Genomic DNA, 22,731 nt, shown 5'->3' with positions numbered 1-22,731 from the left:
TTCCTTTCCATGTCCTCACCTTGCTCCACTCCCTTCCCTCTTCCATTCCTTTGGGCTTTCATTCAGTCAGTGCTTTCATTTAAAAATGAAGGTGTTCTCGATGTTGCTGTGTGTGTGTGTGCGTATGTGCACGCAGGCACACACACACACGTGTCTGTGTGTGTGTGTGTGTGAGTGTGTGTGTGTGTGTGCAGGGCTAGAAAAAAAATGTACTTGTCCCATATGATTTCTACTGTTACACACACACATACAGTGATACACACATACGCATCATTATTATTGTTATTGTAATACAAATAGAGAATTCACACGAACACATTGTTAGTATAATCACATACACATACACACACACACACACACACACACACACACACACACACACACATTCTCTCTCTCTCTTTCTCTCTCTGTGTCTCTCTTAAAAAACTGAAGGTTACCTCCATCTCCCCTCACACACCCCAGGCCTTCTTCCTCCCTTCTCCCCCCCCCCCCACCCCCCCACCAAAAAAAAAAAGAAAAGAAAAAAAGATCTGCTTTCCTGACAACAAGCCTGTTCCTGGATTTCTCCACAGACTTCAAACACACGACTGGCTCCGTTTCTTGGCAGCCAGTGGCAGCGGCTGCTTTTCTGTCTGTGCCAGGGTTGTTTTGTTCCGGCATATGGGCAGGTGGGGCGGAAATAAGCAAAGCAGCAGCAGTAACATCTGACTGACTCTGACGCTCACAGGTGTGTGTGGGGGGAAAACCTAGTAGGGGGAGTGGCTACTGGTGTGACGCCCTCCCATCTCTTCCTCCTCTTTATGTCTGGAGAGTTAATTCCCTTCCTGATGGGGGAGTGGGAGGTTGCTGTGTAGCCCTGCTCTGCTTGTATGTCTTTCAGTCTTTATTATAGTTATAGTTTGATCGCTTTATTGACTTTCAGGAGTCTGCTTTGATGGGAGCAAACCAGTGGGTATGGGAGCGGGTTGAAAAGGAAAGGAAAAAGAAAAAAAAAAGTAGTGATGCTTTTTCCTTGGGTCAAGATAAACAAGCAGAGGGATCTGTTGTGACAAGAAAGCAGTACAAAAACCTTGTTGATTTTTTGAAAATTCTGTTGTCAGATGTATCATGCTACATGATTTATATATATATATATATATATATATATATATGTTGTTGGTTTTTTTGTTTGTTTGTTTCTGTTAAAGCGATCTGTGATAGGACATTCTGTTTCTGTCACATGCTTTGACCTGTATTCCTCTCTCTCTCTCTCTCTCTCTCTCTCTCTTTCCTCCCTTCTTTCCCACCTTCCTGTTTTTCTCCTCTTAGTGCTTCTTCAGTTCTAGCTTTAACCCCATTCCTTCTGCTCTTCTGCTTTCAGTTTCACTCACTCACTCAGAGTAAAATACTAACAAATCTGTATTGTGACTGTCTGTGTTGCTACCTTGGTCTGTCACAGTGCAGGTACACACTCGTGGTATTGAGACCAAATTGGAGAGAGGCCATATCCTGAATTTCTGAATGTCTCACTCAGACCCTAAACCAGCCTTTACTGGTCACTTTGACAGTTACTATGTCCCGACTAAATTCAGCAACCAGAATGGCCTGCGACTAAAAGGTCATCCCCATGGTTGAAACTGTCTTTGAAAGGATAACTAACAAGACAAAAGGTCATGTGGTGGGCGGTACTCTTTTGGTTACTGGATAATACAGTGTACTACAGGTCTCTGGAAAAGTTGACATTTGATGGAAAAATCTGTGTATATCATGTTTTTGTTGGGGGTAAGTGGTTGGTGGTCCATGTATTTTGGAGCTGTCCTGTACTGGTGGTGGTTTTTTGGGGGGCTGGTTAGGGTGGGTTTTTTTTTTTTTTAAGGGGTTGGGGGGGGGGGGGAGGATGTGAGTGATTCACATTGCGTTGCAATATTTGTGGGTTTGTGCAGTGTAAAAGTGTGTGTGTGTGTGTGTGTGTTGTTACTGTACCACTACTGGCATCCAAGAAAGAGTGTATGAGAATCAGAGAGAGACAGTCACACTCACACAGATCATGTCTAATTGCCCAATTGATGTTTGTGTTTTTTTCACAATCTTTTGTGTGTGTGTGTGTGTGTTCACAGTGTACTAAATTTCAGTAAGAAGAAGCACATACATACATAATTATGGAGACAATAAAACTGCATGGTTCTTCAGTGTGTGTGTGTGTGTGTATGTTGGTATCCTCTCATGATTTAAAAAAAAAAAATTTTTAACTCACCATTTACTGAATTTCACTGTTTTCAGTATGAAAAAAACAAACAGTGAAACATGTAATTTTAGCATCAATAAAATTTTATGGTTCTTAAGTATGTGCATAATTAGTTCACATATGCAAGCAAGCATGAATGAATTGCTATAGATTTTTATGTATTGATTGAAGATTTTGTTTTAGTGAAGGTTGTTTTTAGTTGTTGTTTTTATGATTTTTTTCTTATTTCCCCTTCTGCTCAGCTAGAATATGGATCATTTCCCCTTGTCCTTGAAGAAGGTTTAATAGGTAATTTGCATTTAACGTTTTTTTCTACATTTTCTGTCAGATCATTGAAAAATCTGAGAATGCACATGTAAGCAAGAAACAAATGATTTGTATGTATGTGCATACATACCTGCTGTGCACTTGGGTGTAGAATTTTTTTATGTGCACTATTCAAATCAAGTAAGTCATTCCTTCACGTTCTACGTTTACACGTCATTTCCATCCCTCATATGTCCTTGCATGCATAATTTATGTGTGTGTATGTTTCAGAGTCATTCTTTCTGCACTTCGCACAACTGTGCATGCTTGATTTGTGTGTGTGTTTCAGCGTCATTCTGCCCCTCATGCAGCTGAGCATACATTTATGTTTGTGTTTCAGTGTCATTCACACTTTATGTTTGTGTTTCAGTGTCATTCACACTTTATGTTTGTGTTTCAGTGTCATTCACACTTTATGTTTGTGTCTCAGTGTCTTTCTTTTTCCCCCTCAAACAACTGTGCATGCATGATTTTTTTTTGTGTGTGTTTATTGTTTGTTTCAGTGTCACACTTTCTGACCTTCATGCAACTGTGTGCGCACAATTTATTTGTCATTTTTGTGAGTGTTTCAGTAGCATTCTTTCAGCCCCTCATAAACGGTGCATGCATAATTTGTGTGTATGCGTTTCAGTGTTGTTCTTTCTTCCCCACATATGACTGTGCATGCATAACTTATGTATGCGTTTCAGTGTCTTCTTTCTGCCCCTTACACCTCTGTGCATGTGTGTGTGTGTGTGTGTGTGTGTGTGTGTGTGTGTGTGTTTCAGTGTCCTTCTGATGTCCATGCTTGCATTAACATGTGTGTTCAGTGTCATTCTTTCCACCCCTCACACACGCTGACACTGAGCATGCATAATTTATGTAGTTCATTGTCATTCTTACTACTCCATATACATCCATGCATGCATAATTTGCATATATGTGTGTGTGTTTGTTACAGGTGAAGGCGTTGCAGGGCATGGGGACGACAATTGACGTGATCCTGGTGAACGGCAAGGTGGTGGAGGGTCAGACGATGGTGGTGGCGGGCACAGAGGGCCCCATCGTAACCCCTATCCGAGGTCTCCTCATGCCACAGCCCATGAAGGAACTGCGTGTCAAGGTCAGTCTATTAGGGCCTGGAAAAAGTGGGACTGCGGTTGCTGGAACTGTGACTGACGGAATCAGGGTGTGGTCATGTATAGGGGGGACTCGGAATGAGCTGCATGGGAAGTCATGCCATTGAAGAATGGTGCAGAAAAAAAGAAGTTGTGAACAAAGGGATGAGGGGAAAGTGGTTGGGGGTTTTTTTGGGTTTTTTGTTTGTTTGTTTTTTTTTGTTCTTTGTTGTTGTTTTAACTAGATTGTCTTAAGTGTGTGAAAGATTGTGAAAATGTGATGAGAGAATATGAATATGTATATGCATATAATTTTGTTTTGTTTACATTGATATAGAATGTCATTCTGTGGGAAATCAGATATTGTGGGTGGGGGGTGGGGGGGAAGAAACCGGTGTGCTTGATTGTAATAGTCATTGTCTTTCTGTTTTTTGTTGTTTGTTTTATTTTTTGCTTTCTTGTGTCTTTGTAGTTGAAACACACACACACACACACAAAATCTAATGAAATAAAAAAAATTTAAAAAGTGTAATTGTATAGATAAATATCATGGTACTGGTCATGTATGAGTTGTTTCAATTTTGTCTTTGTTTTGCTTTGGTTTATCTTTCTTTATCTCTTTCTCTCTCTCTCTATCTCTCCTTTCAACTTTTAGTTTCCTCTGAATGAATTTTCAGTGCTTTTTTGACATGTGCATAAAGATGAAAACATCATCAACAACAAAACCAAACTATTAGAATTGATAAGAGAGACATAAAACTGAGAAGAGAGGAGAGGTGGAAACCATGTAAGGAGCATGCTCCTTTAAAAAAAGGTGTCACTTATTCATAAAACAAACAGTGCAGGTTTGACATTGACAGACCGGTTAAAACCAAGATATTAATAAGAGAGACATAAAACTAGAGAAGAGGGGAAAGGTGGAAACAGACACAGCTTTATTAAGTCTCTCCACATAAGGAAAACTTCCTTGAAGGAAAAAGAATTAAGGTTGTCACTTATTTTGACAAACAACGCAGGTTTGGTGTTGAGAGGCTGGTGGTTGATTGAAGGTGTGTGGCAAAGGTCACCACCAAACAAGTGTCTTGCCTTTCAAGTGGCTCACAAGAATTACGATGATGACGGTCACCTCTTCCTGACCTTTCTCACCGTGATGAACGTGAGCTCATGCTCACAAGTCTGATGTGAAATGTCACACCCTAGTCCTGTTTCTCCTTTCATGAGGACCTGTTCTCCCCTTTGCCCAAGACTTGTGTGTGCTCAGTCCATTATGTTTCCTCCCACCTTTTCCATGTCCCGCCACATTTGTCCAGAAAGATGACTTATGTCTCTGGTAACCTTGCCTTGCCTTGGTCGGTAGAAAGATGGAGGAAAAGGACTAGGGATGACACTTGACACTGTGACAGATTTGGGAAGAACGGGGATTGGAGAGAGAATTACTTGCAGGGTTTGTACAGTCATGGAAGTCTTGAAAAGTCTTGGGGGAAAACCAAGAGAACCATTTCCAGGGCTTGAAAAGTCTTGGGAAAGCAAGAGAATCATTTCCAGGGCTGGAAAAGTCTTAGAAAAACGAGAGAACCATTTTGAGGGCTGAAAAATCTTGGAAAATGTGTTTTGTCTTTCAGGTTTTGGAAAAGTCTTGGAATTTTGATAAAACCCTTGACCAGTACCATTCAACAAAGATCATTAAACATTTTAAAAGTAAGAATTAACTATTACACAAACAAAATCTGTCAAATTAAACACTGATATCTTTTGTCAGCGGTACAGCAGACAAATGTCTTTTTTGCTTTATGTTTGGTATGGAAAATTTTGTCTCGTGTGGAAAAAGTGAGGAATTTTGTTTGGTCACATTTGTGGGAACCCTGTACTTACTCATCTCTTTATCAGTAGTCAGTTTAAGTGCTATTAAGGTATCCAGGTTTTTACTTAATGCTATTGCTAAGACATTTGGGAGGATCTGGGTTCAAGAGCCCTGTCAGTGGTGAGCTTTTATTTTCTTCTTCTTTTTTTTTTGTTAGTTCCTGACCAACTCTGCATGTGTCTGTTTTTCTCAAGTCTGATTTATTCTGGGGCATATGAATAAAAGCAGTGGGATCAGCCTTGTCAAGCAGTCAGACCTGGATAGCAGCATTATTGTCATCATTTTGGATGGATAGCAGTAAAAAATAGAAAAGAAAAAAAACCCAAACTTATTTTATTTTATTTTATTTCAGACAAACGCCTACATTCATCAGAAAGAGGTGATGGCAGCCCAAGGTGTCAAGATTATCGCCAAGGATCTGGAAAAGGCTCTGGCTGGTCTTCCCATGTACATTGCCCACGATAAAGATGAGGTGGAATATTTCAAGGTGAGTGACACGTCTTCTGCACTCTTCCTCTGTTAATTGAATTCGCCTTTGAAAAGTGTCCAGAACAATGATGCCTCTGAGATTCTGAGCACATTTCTTTCTATGTTTTGATAGACTTTTTCTCTTCCTTTTTTTTTAAAATTTATTTATTTATTTATTTTTATTTTTTTTAATCTTTTTTTTTTATTGACAGTGTGCTTGTTCATTTATGTTGTCTGTGGATTTTTTTTCCTGTTACGTGGTCTTTGATTGGTAAAGCACTTCATAAATGTCCAGTGACAACATTACATGGCCACAAAATATGGGTGACTTTGCGCGCTGTCCCCAGGGAGAACAACCTGAACTTCAGACTGAGAAATCTCTTGTGACAAAAAGCAGTACAGTTAATTCAATATAATACGCAGTGCAATGCAACGCAGCGTAGTGCAGAACAATTACAATACGTTGTCTCTGTACATGACATTTGATTACATTTCACTTGAACTCAAAAACTACACGATGTTTGCTAAACAGCAAGAGGATACAATATAATGCTGTGCAACTACAAAACAGTAGCAGTTCTCAGTACATGCCTTTTAATTACACTTGCTTGGACTGAAGAAAGACATGGTTGTGTCAAACAGGTCTAGTTATCAGCCCGATCCATATATAATGTGTAACATGCAGCTTATGTCCAAACTTGAGTGTGCGTGTGAGTGTGCATGCACAAGTTCTTATACTGATATGCACATGTATGTGTCCAAAATTCTACTGTCTCGCGTGTTTGTATATATGATTTTCGGTTTATGTTTCTTACCTGTTATGTACTATCCCCCCCAATATTCCTTTTGACCCTCGTGCACTTGACAAAATTCTGCAGAAAAATCCACTTCGATAGGAGAAACAAATTAAAAAAATTGCAGGCAGAAAAAAGAACAAAAAAAAGAAAGAAAAAAAGTGTAGCAACAACGCGCTCTCCCTGAGGAGAGCAGCCCAGATTTCACACAGAGAAATCTGTGGTGACAAAAAAGAGTAATACAGTACAATACAATACTCTATTCTGTATTCTGTTCTAACAGCAAGAGGCCCAGCGAGGCCTGGAGGATGCCCTGCAGGCCATCAAGCTGTCAGACCGGGGCGTCTTTGTTCAGGCCTCCACCCTGGGCTCCCTGGAGGCTCTCCTCGAGTACCTGCGCTCAGAGAAGATCAAGGTCAGTGGAACTCTGTGCTTGTATCATAGTCAGTCGTGTTGTGCGACTAAGACCGTTAGAATAGCAGAGGGGGCAACTGCTGTCTGAGCTATTATGGTTTAATGACCCGTTGGATAGCACCCTCAAGGTCAAGGTGTTCAGGTCTTGATTTAGTGATGGTTGTGTTGTTTGAGGGGGTGGGTTCTGAATGCCTGTCTGGGTGGAATACCGTTCATGGGGGGAGGAGGGTGGTGGTGGGGGGATTTATGGGTGTGTGTGTGTAGTATAATATCTTATGTCTAGTTGTAATGTATTTGAATTCATGTGAAATTAAAGATTATTTATTTCATTTTCTTCGGTTTGTGTCCAGAGAGAATGTTGAGTTTCTTTGTTATCTTGTTCCAGTATGCGGGTATCAACATTGGTCCTGTTCACAAAAAGGACATCATGAAGGCTTCCATCATGCTGGAGCATGATCCACAGTAAGTGCATTGGTTTGTTTGTGAGTATGTGTGTGTGTGCACACATTATCCTGTGTGTCTGTGCTTGTATGTTTGTTTGTAGTCTTGTACTAGACACTATTTTACAGATAATTGTGAGAGAAAAAAAAACGCACTCATTAGTGATCTCTGTGATTATTTCTCATATTTGATATGTAAACGCATCACTTGGGTGTATGCAAATACACTTGCAAGGTTGCTTGTACACACACACACACACACACACACACACACACACACACACACACACACACACAAGACATCTCGTCCCCATTCCACACCAGAATGAGAATGATCTATCAGAAACCTGAAGCGGGTCACAGATACCCAAAGAGGGAAGGACTAACAGACAGACAGAGGGACCAAGCATTTAGGGATGCAAGTCACTGCGGTTATCCTACCCAGGAAGAGAAGGAGGGACCACATAGACAGCTGTACATCACCAGCATTATCCTGTGCCCTTGCCCCATGAAAGACACAGGAATATTCTGTGTCAGCTGACCGCCCGTCCCTTCCCAACACACCCCACCTCCACCCCCTCGCTTGCCCCTGGACTGTGGTGGTGGTGTAGAAAGAGAGCAGCTTTTCAGGTGACCACAATCGGAGGTCACTGTCTGGCTGTCACCCTCCTTAGCCCAACACAACCCACCCCCACTCCACCCACTGATTATCATGTCAGGGTTTGACACCCTTCTTCCTGTGTGAGGCTGGCTGGGGGAAGGCTGCCTGTCGCCTTCAAGCATGTTGACAACTGTTTCTGTCTCTTTCTCGCTCTCTCTCTCTCTCTTATTTTTTTTTATAATCTGAGGATGATGGAGGAGGAATGGTGGGGGTGGGGGGCCGCAGGGGGGCTGGGGAGGGGGCTGGGGGGTATTGTGTTTAGTAATGTAACACAAGACATTTTTTTTTGTTTGGTTGGTTTTTGGTCTGCTGTAGAAATTTAAAATTTATAAAATAGTTTTGAACAGGATGTAACTTTTGTTAGGCATAATCATAATAAACTACAAAACAACTGCAGTTGGAGACTGATATACTGTAGTAATACAAGTTGTGAACAAAGGGGAATTTCTTCTCTTTTTTTTTTCTTTTCTTTTTTTTTCAAAGGATGATTTTGTATTTTGTTGATTTTTTATTTTTAGCACAAAAATACACACAGTGTTTCAAGGAATATGTCCAGATGACAAAGTGTTGAGGTCCTGCAGTGCATGTATTAATTGTATTTGTATAGATTTATTACTAAGTCACTACAGATTTTTGATAATTTATGTGCTGCAGGTTGGCCTTCAGCCCACCTTGTTCAATGTGATATTGTTGTTGTTTTTTGTTTTGATAGTGCTTGTGTCCGTTGATAGGTATCCCAGCTATCCTGTCTTACGATTTGCTGGGGAAATACTGGCTTTCTCTCTCTAACACTGGTCAAATATTAAGCTTGCATGTGGTGCAATTCATGAATAATTTTTGTCAGTTGATTTTGTTTGTGTTGGTTTTATTTTGTGTGTGGGTTTGTTTTTTGTTGTTGTTTTTTTCTTTGTTGTTTTTTTATGTTTGTATTTTTTTTAAAAATGAACACAAATGTTTACAAAAAATATAAAAGATCATGTGGATAATGGAAGGTATTCAAGTCAGAAAACTAAATCAAGTGAACAGATTTCACCCAGTTCTATCGTATGTTCAGATTTCATTTTGAACATTGTTGGTCACAAAGCCAAAAAAATAAGATCAAGTAAATAATTTTCCGCTTAATCCGTCATTCGTAGTCAGAAATACAGGATGCATGTAAATTATCCTACAGGCTCACCACAGAGAAGAAATTCAGCAACAATAACAGACAGTCATTCCACCATGGAAATAATTCATATGCAAGCAACATGGACTTATTCTTTACATTTGATAATGTCTCAGCCTTCAGAGTTCAAGCAGTAATTATTGATCAGTTCAGGAACCACGAGTGACTGAGCCCAGTTGCGTTTATTTCCTTAGGCCTGACATAATTTGTGATGCTCACATGGTCAGAAATGAGAGCATTATGTTTCGAGGTCTGTACTATATAAGCAACAAAAAGAGGTCTGTACTATATTAGCAGCAAAAAGAGGTCTGTACTATATTAGCAGAAAAAATCATAAATAAGTTAATACTGTTATTTCAGCTCTGTCAGTCAAATGCTGAAGGATACCAGGATATTTGCTGACATTTATATTTTTAATCTGTTGGAGTGTTAGCTCCCGTTTAAACCCCACCCAAACCCCACCCCTCAAAAAAAAAGAAAAAAAAGAAGAAAAAAGAATCATCTGTTAATGAATTTATATATCATAATATACCTTACCTTACCTGCAGTGGAACTGAGTCAATAGTAGTAGGTAGATCAGACCAACTGATTACCTTCAGAAGACAAGCGAACACAAATAATGTTGTCTTATTTGCATGCTCCGCCTCTTGTGTTCACCTGTTGCTTTGTCAGACAAGAGCTCCGCCCCCAATGTTTTTGTTTTGCTCCCTGAGGACACTTTCCCTCTGAACAGTAGACAAATGATGGGAAGAGCAGAAGAAATTATTCCCACACAGAGGTCACTCCATCTGACACACTTCCATTAATCCTTCAGCTTTTGTCATTATTGTTGTTGCTGCTGTTTTTTTCTCCCTCTCCTCTTGGCTTGCTTGTTGGGAAAGGGTGGGGTGAGAGGTAGTTGGCCAGGTCCGAGGGCTGTGAGATGAATGGGTATGTTCTCTAATTTTAGCATGGTCGTTTATCTTTTTACTTGTTTTCCCCTCACCTCTCCCTCACACGTACACACGTACAAACACACATGCACACACACACGCACACACACATAAAACAGCAAAAAAAACCAAAAAACAACACAACTGTCCTTCCCCCTACCCACCCACCATTCACCTGTGTTCATCTCCTCTTCCCTACATGAGCCATTCAGGTTTAGTGTCTCCTTATTTGGCAGGCAGGGCTGCTTGTCTAAATGAATGGGAGATTTGCCATCGCCTGACATTCACATGATCTCTTTTCCCCCTCTTAATAGCCATTGTTTAGAGAGAGCAGGAGAAAGAGACAGCAGCCTCTCACAGAACATTGGAGAAAAGAAAACAATGACAACACAAAACACACTTTTTTTTTCATCGCAGAATTTGGTGATGAGTCTTTCTGGGTTTTGTTTTTGTCTAATCTGTCTCTTTCTGTTTGGCTTTATCGTAGTGCAACAGGATGAAGTGATGGTTGCGCAGAAAGTGTTCTTCTGTGTCCTAGGTGAAGCAGATTGGTGATGATAATTCAAGTAATGATAATAATGGATGGTATTTTTATATGAAAGGTGATGATGCTGTGATGATTGTCATTACAAAGGCTTACATGAGAGAAAGTATCATTTACAATCCATTGTAACACAGTATAAAACATGTTATGACAGTCCTTTAGTTATTGTGAATTGAGCCAATATCAGAGTCATTTCTGTGTTGATTGTGATGGGCTCAGGAAACATATTTATAAGTGAATCTGATGTTTGGATGGGTTAGAGGTGGGTTATTGTCAGATTTTGTTTTTGAATTTGGACAGAGAATGACTCAATGAGTGAACTTATTTGAACTAGTTGATGAGTTACATTATCAGGGTAACCACATCTGGGCATGTTAGTTGCACATCAGTGCCAAAACTCCACAGGTATCTATCAGTGTTAGGTCACCAGGAGGTAACACACCTGAGAAGACCTTGCACTGCTGCTGAGTCACTTTGGTTCTTCCTGTTCAGATTCATCGTTCCCAAGACACCAATTGTTAAGTCTGCTATTGATGTTAGTAATCAGTCATGGAGCTTGATTGATTAAACACCTCCTGAAGTGGAGAAATACTAATTTTTAATTTAACTAACTTGTTTATATGTTCCTTTATTACGTTATGAAAATGCAGTAGGGAGGGGTGTAACCCAAGTATATGCATCCCAGAAAGATCACCCACAGCACAACTCAGTAGTCTACCGATATGTGCCCATTACTACTGAAAATTGTGACTTTTATGTCTACCCCTTCAAATGGAGTGATGGCCTTTCTTGAATGAAAAAATGTGGTTATCATTATCCTCAGATACGCTGTTATATTGGCCTTCGATGTGGAGGTGAAGAGGGACGTGCAGGAGCTGGCAGAAAGCACAGGGGTCACCATCTTCACAGCTGACATCATCTACCACCTGTTTGACAAGTTCACCCAGTACAGGGATGAACTGCTCAAAAAGAAGCAAGAGGAATTCAAGCATGTGGCGGTGTTCCCTTGCAAGTTGAAGATCATGCCGCAGTATGTCTTCAACAGTCGGGACCCTATTGTCATGGGCGTGGTGGTGCAGGCAGGCTTCCTGAAGGAGGGGACGCCCATATGCGTGCCCAGTAAAGAGGTGAGTTGGTGTTTGTGGATATCTATATATATATATGTGTGTGTGTGTGTGTGTGTGTGTATCTATCTATATGTAGAGAGAGAGCAGACAAAAGTGTGTGTGTGTTTGTACAGTAGCAGTTAATCACAGTAAAAGGCTACTGTACTGAACTGTACTGTACTGTGTGTATATGTGTCAAAAGATTAGTTTTTCTTGTTTGTTAGAACAACAGTAGTCAGTCTCACAATAAAAGGCTACTGTACAGTTCTGTGTTTGGATATGTAAAATGTGGTGTTCGGCAGATCTTTTTGGTGAAACATGCAGAGGGAGTAGGACTTTTCATGTTGTTTTTTTTGTTTGTTTGTTTGTTTGTTTTTTGTTGTTGTCTTTTCTGTCATATTGCTTCCTACAGCACAAATGATACAGTGTTTAAAAAGATGACTCCAGAAAAATGTCATGACAGGTGTGTTAACGTGCTACCTGTGGTCAACATTTGGCAATGTCAGGGTAGTGTTTGACTGTTTAGACACTGGCAAAAAGAAAAAAAAGTGTTGTTTTTTTTTCATCCAGACAGAATATTTGCCATGGAACCGTAAAGTTTCCATGTTGACTAATTCACTCTCTGTAATAATAATCTAGTCAAGTTTTTTTGTGGGTTTTTTTTTTTTTTTTCAGATTAGATTTTTTTTACCCTAAGTTTGTTCCCCAGTCTCTCTGGTCAACAAATGTGCAGACCTGCTAGTGCCTGAACCCTCTTTATGTGTATACACACAGAGATCAAAAATGCACTTTAAAGATGCTGTAATCCTTGTTGGCTTTCAGTGGGTCATGGAAACAAACATTCCCAGCATGTGCACCCCTGATAACAGAGTATGGCTGCTTACATGATGGGGTGAATAAACAAATGGTCATACATGTAAATGGTACATGTCTGTGTGAGCATGTGCGTGTGTGTGACTGAAACCTGATTGAATGACACAGATTTGTTTAACCCTCATTCTTCAAGACTTGAGTGGGTTTTCTTTGGCGTGTTGTTGCTGTTTTAGAACATGAATCAGTGCTCTGTGTGTTTGATAGTTAATGCATATTTTGTTTATATTTTCCTATATCAGTGACACCTAGTCATTGCACATGTCCAAATCAATCAGCAGATCTTTAAATTGAAAATGTAATCAGTGCCAAATAAAGGCTGCAGAGTTTTTGCTCATCACTGCTTTGGACTTTCTAAACTTTGCTCCCTGTAGCATACCTTCTTTTGCTTTTCTTCTTTTGCTTCCAAGTCCCCAAGTCAGTGCTGCCCCATCTTATATTATACATCTCTCTTCCACCCCACCTCCCCCTTCCCTCTCTCTCTCTAGTTTCTTCCACCCGCCCCCTTCCCCCCACCACCATTCACGCGTCGGTTGTCTGGTTTCCCCGGTGGCGCAGCGCCAAGCCCCATTCAGCGATTGGCCGCCCGCCAACAGCAACACGCGTCTTGATTGGCTCCCGGCCGCCCCACCCCCCCGTCCCCCTTCCCCTCCGTTACCCCCCCCCCCCTCCCCCCGTCCCCTCTCCACATCCACACCAACACCACCACTTCCATCCACCACCGCAGCTCCGAGAATGTTAATTGATGTGTGTGTGTGTGTGTGTGTGTGTGTGTGTGCTTATCTCACCGGAAATTCCCCCTTCCCCTTTACCCCGCGCACCCCCACCCTCCCCTTTATTATTATTATTATTATTCTTTTTTTTTTTTTTTTAATGGCTTTACCTCCTCCTCACACCCCCTTCTTCGTCTTCCTCAGTTCTTCCTTCACCTCCCTCGTCGCCCTCCACCCAACGTGGTCTCCTTTCCACCCCCGTCGCTTTTAGTCCCTGTTGTTCTCTTTCAGTCCAAGCCCTTTCTTTGATATCATGCGCTTAGAACTTCGATTGCGCTCTCTCCTCTCCTCTCATCGTACCCGGTATACACCAGTTTTCGTCACACCATATTCACTTCATTTTTGTTATATATGCATTCGTTTGTCAGTTGCGCGGATGAGTCAGAAAAGGCGATTGATCTATAGCCCCCCACCCCCCTCCGACCCCCCTACCCCCCTTCTCTTTCTTACTGATGTTCGTGTCCGGAGTTTTGACGTCAAAAGGCTTCTGTTCTTTTGAGTAAACAGATGTCAAGGTTTCTCGCTTGACCTTCGTTGCACAACTCCCATTTTATAGACAAGTTCCGATGTTCCTTCACCCTTGTCTTTTGCCGCGAGCTCACGCACACGCATACTCATACGACGCACAACCCGCACACGCACATGCACAAAGGCAAATTCTGACGCTAAAACACACGTGTACGAATGCACACACAGACACACCTACCACTAATTCATTGCTATATTCTAATAAGGGACAGCAGAGACTTTGAAAACATCAAGCAAAGGGATGGTCATGAAATGAGTGCGAGGCACTCCTGGCTGCCGTGTTGACAGGCAAATCCTTTTATCCCAGAACAAGACGTTTAAGTCCTTGGGTGGGGAGGGAGGGTGAGGGAGGGGTGGTGTGCCGTGGAAGAGGGAGAAGTAAAGGAGAAAATAAATGAATACATTATTTTTGACATGAGAAGGAGATGATGGACGCGGTTTTCGAAAGTTTGTGAGTACAGCCCGACCGGTCCTTTTTGAATCAATTAATCCAGTAACCAACCCGGATCATTTGTCTTGTAAGTATTACGTAGTGGGTGTGTTTGTGTGCCTACGCGCACGCCATCTTATTCGCCCGCATAAACGCAAGCTGCACACTTTTGGGTTGTGCTTAATACTGTTCAGTAAATAGAAAAGCTTGGTCAAGAAGTTTTGATAATGCAAAGTAATGAAATGCCACAATCTGAAAACTTTTCAGTGGTGGACAGCAGTGGTCAGTAAATAATAGTCGTTTCCCATGAAGTTCCCCCCCCTCCCCCACACACACACCCCTCTTGCATAGAGAGAGAGGCGGGGGAGGGCCACACATGCAGTTTCAACACTCTAGCGGCCACTCACTTACCAGTGTTGGTACGAACTCACCGAACAGAGGACAGTGCTTTGGGGGTCACTTTGCTGGTGTTCACGAACGCTTGTTCTCATTGACATACATTAGACATCTGATACTAAGCCCCCTTGCTGTCGACACTAAATGCTTTTTTGTGGTGTCAGGCTGAGAGAGCATACCCCTGCAGTTAGGGACTGCTGTTCTGTAATATCCCTCCAACGACAGTCCCCATGAATCAGCTGACACCATACATGCTGACACAAACCCGCCACAGTTGAGAAAGAAAATCTCGAAACTGAGGTTACCATTAGAGCAGGACGTGAATGCAGGACCAAGGAATTGGAGACTCACCCTATCCCCCAGCACCCGCCTCCTAAGGGATGCGGGTGGTGGAGAAACATCCTTGAAGATTCGTTGAAAACGGCCAGAAGTCACTTCCTCGTGGCTACCCAACGGCAGTGGTGTCGCAAATATTACGCGTACCGTCGCAAACGGGAAGCAAACCGAAACGAGCGTCAGAAATAAATGATCCACATCGTCACGTCGAAAAGGCGAACGCTCCTTTGCTTGAATCAGAAAACAATTCCTCTCTGGTTTTCTTAGACTTGAGCTTAGAACCAGTGTGAATACGAGCAATATTGCTACAGTTGTCACAGAAGAGAGAGAGAGAGAGAGAGAGGAAGGTAGAGAAAAATTGAGAGCGGCGACAGGGTGGTAGGGGAGACTGTTGTGTATCGGATAAAACACTCAGTCGATATTTTTTTCTGGTAAAAGTCGGGGGTGTTCATTTTGTGTTCAAAGTCTCGATTGAACTTTTATTTTATAAAGTTCTGTTTATTTCGTTCTCTTTTACCGTGTTTGTGACATTCATAATATTGTTATATACTCCCGGAGAAAGATAGATTTAGGGGATTGTAGAACTGGCGAAACATAGTCCCACCAAAAACTTGTGTTGCAATATAGATCTGCTTCTGGGCTTGTTGTTTCCTGTACTGCCTAAGTTTCACAAAGGCATCAAAGTATGCGGACTGATCCATATTCTGCAATGCATTTATTTTGAACAAAAAATTTAGAAAGAAAAGCGGGCAGGCTCCTTGACCATTGCGCAGATGCAACACGATGGTCAAGCCACGAGAGCCTTCCAAATGCTCGAAGTATGAAAAGATAATGTGTGGGGCCCGGAGGATGGGGGGCGGGTAGGGGGGCACGCCCTCGCCATAAAAACAGTTTGATTAATATTTGTGTTTTATTTTATTTTGGTTTTTTTTATTTTATTCTTTTCCAAACTTCAGATTTCGGCGCGGTTTACAGATCTCCTTTTTTTTTCTTCTTCTTCTTCTTCTTTTTTTTTCTGTTTTTTCTTCTTTTTTTAACTTCAGATGCCGGCGCGGTTCACAGATCCAAAAGAAAGTGGTTATGTTCTGTTACCTTTGTTTTTTTGTTTTTTTTCCAAAGGCGGTATCGGACCTGATGAGAATAAAGAACCACGGAGAGAGAAAGGGATGGTCGGGGGTGGGGTGGGGGATGGGCGGGGAGAAGTGGAAGGGGCGGGGTGGGGTGGGGGGGACATGAGGGTTGAGGGGCAGCAAGCAATGTTAGGGGATTGAAGTGCTTTGATCTCTCTCTCTCTCTCTCTCTCTCTCCCTCTCTCTCTCTCAGAGCTATGGTTACTGTTGTTTATAATTTTGTCTCAGGTCTTCGGAGTCTTTTAGATCTTAAAAGGGGAGTGGGGAGGTGTTGTTTATAGCACAGACATCTGGTCCTTGTGACAACTTTAACTGCCCCCCCAACCCTATGTACTCAACCTCTTCCTCTCTCCCCCCCCCCCTTTTTTTTTTTTTTTTTTTTTTAATTTTATGTATTTTATTTTTTGTTATAACTTGTTTGAAGGATATTCTTGTCACAGAACCTTTTTCGGAACAAGCCGCTTTACTTTCTCTCGTGTCAATAATGACATCGCGCACGCGCTAGAACATGCGCAAGGTGGTTTGAAGTTGAAAAAAATCCCCTATCCTCACCCCACTGTTCTTTGATTTCGTGGTGGCAGTAGTGATGGTTGTGGCGGTAGTAGTGAACGCCGATGGTTTGGGGGGGGAGGGGGGGGGGGGAGAGATACGGGGCTGTGTGAGCGGAGGTATTAGTATAGGGAGGAAGTTGCTTGATGCAAGAGGGGCGACGGTGGCCAAGTATGGCGGGAACAGGCGGACAGAAAACTTGTGAAGTTGCCCACATCAAAGGCCGCCGACGAGGCCCAGGTGGCGGAACTTCTGAGGGAAAGAGGGCGAGGGAGAGAGACCGACCGACCGCCGCCGTCACGGTTCGGTTCGCTTGTGTGTTTTTTTCGGTCTTTTTAAGTGTGTTCCCCCCCCCCCCCCCCCCCCCCCCGGTCTTTTTAAGTAGTGGGACGGTGGCGGAGTAAGAGTGGAGTTGGAGTGGGTTTTGTGTACGGATCTATGAAAGAAAAAAGTTTCGGGGGGGGGGGGGGTTACAAGGAAGCGGTTTTTCTTGGTTTGTTTGTTGTTTTTCACTATTTCATTCTCGTTTTTACAGTCTCATTCTCTGTTCACAGGAAGGGGTTACGACTCGGAAAACTGTTGTTTCCGAGTCTGTGTTTGTGTGGGGGATAAGGGATACCCGAGTTTGTGTGTAGGGGATAAGGGATAGTATAACATATTTGGTAAGCTTGTTTTACACACACACGCGCGCGCACACACACACACACACACACACACACACACACACACATACACACACATACACACACTTGCGAACTCAGAACTACAATTTCTTTATTTCGTTTCATGGAAATCATCTAGCTCTGCACGAAAACATTACCATCGACCCAGCGGGATTGAACTAGGACAGTGCTTGTATGTGATATGTGTGGATGTGCATAGTATGCTTTTTTCTTTCTTTTTTTTTGGGGGGGGGGGGGGGGGGGATGGAAGGAGGGACGAAGAAATAACGTTTACTTAAACAGTAGCTTTTGCCGTTTCTATGCGAGTGACAAAGGGATGGAAAATTAAACGGAACCTGCACCCACCTGCAATCAGGCAGAATGTATGATAGTTCAAAGGAGGGTTCACGGGAAGTAAAGGGATACATGGAACAGATAGAAGAAGGAAAGGGGAAGGGTACAGGAAGGGGTGGGGGGTGGGGGTGAAAAGGCGGGGAGGGAAGGAGAACGGAGGTGGGGGTGGAGGTTATGGGCGTGCGTGGAGGAGGTTAAAATCTAATCAACCGGGGGTGGGGGAGTTGGAGAGGGGAGGAGGGGAAGGGAGGGTGGATGAAGATGATGGTGGTTCTATGCGCGTCCTGTGCGCGCCACACCCCCCTTTTACCTGCTTGGCAGTCGGTGTTAGTGGGGCTATAGATATCTTCCTGCCGGCAGCCTGGCCCCAGACTGTTAGCACCCTGCCCCGTACTCCCACCTACCCACACCCCTGCCTCCCCCGATCCCCCACCCCCTCCCATCAAAGAAGAGGAGTGGGTGAGTAGAGAGGTGAGTCTGCTGCAACTTTCAACATGGTCAGGTATTTTCCCCTCCCCTTCCCTAATTCTGCTCCCTCGCACTTTTTATCATACAGAATATATATATATATATATATATATATATATATATAATATACACGGATACATGAACTTGGCCCAAATCCCCACCTCTCTTTCTCTCTCTCTCTTTCAGTGGGGTGCGAGTTCGAACCCCGGGTATTTGGATTGGTTTTTGGCATTCTCGCTTGAGGCCCACCAAAATGTATTGTCTCGTCTCAGTTTTTAAATGTAGTTAGGTCCCCCAACCATCGTCACGTTTTTGTTGTGTGTGTGTGTGTGTGTTAGGGGAGGGAGGGTAAGGGGCGGAAAGGGAGGGACAGATGTAGGCGCAAAGGTCTCTCGAGAGTTTGACCCTTTGTCCTGTTTTTTGCATACCTGCCGTTCCCTTTTAGCCTAGTCATACCCCCCACCACCCCTCTCTCGTTCTCACACGCGCACGCACATGCACACGCAGAGCAGTCGAGTACATAGGCGAATCGAAATAAACAAGTTAGTTAATTGGGGAATCGGGATGATGATACTCATTGGACATTAGGTAAATGTAAAATCCTATTTTAGCATCCTGAATCCTGGAACCAATTTTACCGGCAATTTTCGTGCCTGTATGAAACGATATTACAATTAGTAGATGTTTTAACTCATTTTCAGTGGATTTCAACTCATTTTGTACGTTTATTTTACTCAGATTTTTATGTGGACGTGCCAGCATCTTGCTTTTTCCGTTTTTGGTCCCACAAACCATGAAAATGGTAACCAATAGGTGCAATAATTTAGGACGCTACAATATGTTACCCGTTACACTGCGTGCAGTGGGGCTGTCGCCGGACACCGGAAGTGCGGGGCTGTGTGCCATGACTTCGTGACTACTTCAGTCCTTGTAAGAGCAGGAGTGCGAGTCGAGCGGGCCGGGTTCACGCGAAACGTATATATATATTATTAATTCTTTCTGTTGCGGTCGCGAGGTAAACTCCTAGCTGCACCTGTTGGAACTCAATAATTATCGTGTGTCACGCGTGCCACCTTGATTTGGAGAGGAAGGGGAGGGAGAGTTTAAAGGGAAAGAGATACGGACGGCGATGGCTTGGCTTGGCTGTTGCTTTAAAACTTTGCAGACTTAAGGTTCAAGAGGGTGGTGGTGAGGGGGGTGGGCGTGGGGGAGGAAGGTTCTTTTTGTGGTTGGCGTAGGGGAGGGGGGAGAGAAGGGTCATTCCAGTGTAAATCGTTCTTTCTTGTCAAAAACCAGTTTGGGGTATCTTTGTTCTGGATGACTTTCGGGTTTAGCTTGGTGTAGTGGTGGCCAAGTGCATGGACAGACGCCCGACCGACTCGGGTTCGCCAGGGGTCCCAGGGTCGAGTCAAACAAGGACCCGGATTAATTTCTCCTCACCCCTTTCACTTTCGTGTCGTGCTGCTGGACCTTGGAGGGCATGGAGCCAGCAAATTCATAATTGAATCAGAAAAGAGAAACTTCGATGCGTGTGTGTATAAAACCTGGGATAGTCTTAACTGCTGGTGCGATTGAAAGAAGCGGCGGGATGGGTGTTGGCGAGTAATGTCGTGGAACAAAGAAGCTGATGTTTCGATGAACTGATTCCCATGGTATGTAGGAAGCGTGGATAGATTGTGAAAATACTTTGGCGGAAATGCAGACTGTAACTGTAAATAATCATGGAAATATCAACTTAGCTGAGGTGCTTCACATATTTAGTGATGGAGGAAAAAGCATACACTCGGACAGTTGTGTTGAATGCAAGCAGAGTGTCTTCGGGATGAGCTTCCGATTTGAGAGTGAGAGAGATTGTGAACAGGGCTCTTGTATCTTGCCTGCTCCTCTTATCGCCCGAATCGACCAGACGTTAGAACCACCCCGCGCCTCTCCTTCACCCTATCCCCCCTCTCTCTTCCTCCCTCTGCGTCTTTTTTCGCCCACGAAAAGAGTAGCCTCAGGGAGAGAGAGACAGAGAGAAAAGGAAGGGGTGCAGTTTTATTGGCTGCAAACTCCCGAGCACTTGTTTGCCCAAACACAGCTTCACTGCCGCTTTTATTGGAAGAATACAGAGGGCTTTTGTGTTTGATCAGGTGACCGCAAGGTCGCAGACACGTGCAAATTGATTCGCCTGCTGAGTCAGCGTGTTCGGGAAGGGGCAGGAGGGATGGAGGACAGCGGGGGGTGGGGTGGGGGAGCAAGGGGGGAAGGAGGATTGTGAGGGGAAGGTCCAGGTGGGGTGGTGTGTGGGGGAGAGAGTGGATGGTGGTGGTAAGGGATGAGGGGGTTGGGGGGATGGAGGTGAAAGGGGGGGGAGACACGAGCAAGCCGAACACGTCTTCTGGTGACAAGGTTTCTGTTTGTGAAGTTAATTGGGTCTTCTGTTCCCAGGGAAGGGTGCATCACGCCCCTTCCCCCTCTCCTTCCACTCACAACCTTACGTTGTTTTAAAATTTAACAGTATGTATTTACAAGAGATTATTACTTTAGATGATGATAGATGGTATAGCACCCATACCAACATGTAACCTAAAGGTTGGGAGAGGGGGGGGGGGGGTGCCGGCCTATGCGGAATTCTTGGGACCTTAAACACCCCCCTCCACCCCCCTGCCCTCCCCTCTTGACGTCCCCTTCGGCTTGCGGTCGACAAGGAAAGCAATAAACAAACAGAATTGAATTCCTGCACTGCACCTTCCTTTCCGGCTGAACGGTAATTTAAGATCCACAACACATCACTCAAAAGCACAGCTGTGTTCAAAGTTTTCAGTCTTGTAATCTTTTTTTTTTTTTTCTCCGTGGGGTCTGTTGAGTAGTGAGGGAGGTAGCAAGAAAGAATTCTTAGGTTCTCTTAATTAACAGTAGTCTGTGCTACTCACCACCCAATCACCTCACTTCCGGATTGTGAGTAAAACCGGATATGGGGAGATTCCGTTATACTTCAAGTCCGTTATGCCTCAGGTCCGCGATGCACCAGGCCCGTTATGCCAGAAGTCCGTTTAATCATAGTTATTTGTATTTTGTATTTTAGTATTTCTTTTTATCACAACAGATTTCTCTGTGCTGTGGCGCTTAGAGAGCAGCCTAGCAGACGACTGTCACATCCTCATTTGCTGATGTTTGTTCGGTATGTAATGCATTTGATCGTCACACGGTTGGTGCCATTAACAAGACAGGTCCACAAAACGTGGCATGTAGCCTGTGGGTTACACCGGACCTGTGGCGTAACGGGTTTTTGGCAAAGCGGTATGGACCCATGGTATGGACCGTTTGTTTCAAAACACACCGCACCCGGACCTTACCTATAGATATTATATCCTCATACATTTGCACAGATGCGGATCGACCTTGCCCAACATCGTATCAACTGATGCCATTTTTGCTCTGGGTCTCAATTCTACGAGGCGCCGTGACAGAATCTGTTAGGCGTTGAACTTCAGATCCAGTGCACACCAGTGATCAGGGTTCGATGCACCGTTTCGGCATGGTGATGTGTCCTTGGAAAATGCACCACTCCGGTTTCCTTCACTCCACCCGAGTGTAACTGGGCACCCGACTTTGCGGTGGCAAAGGTTAAAACGGCGGAAGGAAGGGATTGGAACCGCCTTCCAATACTGGAAACCAGGACACAGTGGGTATATGAATTCAGTACCTTGATGGTTACAAAAAGCTGTATGATCTTAAACCATCACCTTCATTTTCACTTTTAACCTTCACTATGTGTGTGTGTGCGCAGTTCGTGGACATAGGGCGGGTGGCGAGTATTGAGTTCAACCACAAGCCGGTGGAGATCGCCCGCACGGGACAGGAGGTGTGCGTCAAGATCATCCCTATCCCTGGGGAGGCCCCCAAGATGTTCGGCCGACACTTCGAGGCCGACGACCTGCTCATCAGCAAGGTGAGATTTTTTCTGTTGTTGTGGTCTTTTCAGTAGCGTTTACAACATGGAACGGGTGGGGAGTGTGTGTGTGTGTGTGGGTGTGTTGGTCATTTCAGGGTTTTCCACAGGGAATGTGGTGAATGTGTGTTCATTTGTGTGCATGCTTTTTACTTTTTTGTGTGTGGAAGGTAATCGTTGTGGTGTTTTGGTGATTTCTTGGCAGATTTTTTTTTAGGGGTTGGGTGTGGGCGGGGTCTTTTTATATTTATTTTTTATTAGAGGTATGACGAGTAGGTGTTTTGAGTGT

At 43.5% G+C, this 22,731-nt stretch overlaps 1 protein-coding gene across 5 annotated transcripts in view; it reads left to right on the top strand.

Moving 5' to 3' along the window:
- LOC143283778 (eukaryotic translation initiation factor 5B-like) overlaps positions 1–22,731 on the top strand; it is a 74,037-nt gene that overhangs the window by 36,133 nt on the left and 15,173 nt on the right. For all 5 annotated transcript variants that reach the window (XM_076590135.1, XM_076590137.1, XM_076590136.1 and 2 more), the window contains exons 19-24: positions 3,471–3,632; positions 5,841–5,975; positions 7,034–7,165; positions 7,550–7,626; positions 11,730–12,033; positions 22,281–22,442. In XM_076590135.1, coding sequence (XP_076446250.1) covers positions 3,471–3,632; positions 5,841–5,975; positions 7,034–7,165; positions 7,550–7,626; positions 11,730–12,033; positions 22,281–22,442 — 972 coding nt within the window. The remainder of the gene's footprint in view (positions 1–3,470; positions 3,633–5,840; positions 5,976–7,033; positions 7,166–7,549; positions 7,627–11,729; positions 12,034–22,280; positions 22,443–22,731) is intronic.

The sequence above is a fragment of the Babylonia areolata genome, chromosome 7 (assembly GCF_041734735.1).
Source record: "Babylonia areolata isolate BAREFJ2019XMU chromosome 7, ASM4173473v1, whole genome shotgun sequence".
Lineage (NCBI taxonomy): Eukaryota > Metazoa > Mollusca > Gastropoda > Neogastropoda > Buccinidae > Babylonia > Babylonia areolata.
This window is presented reverse-complemented; position numbering and strand designations above follow the sequence as displayed.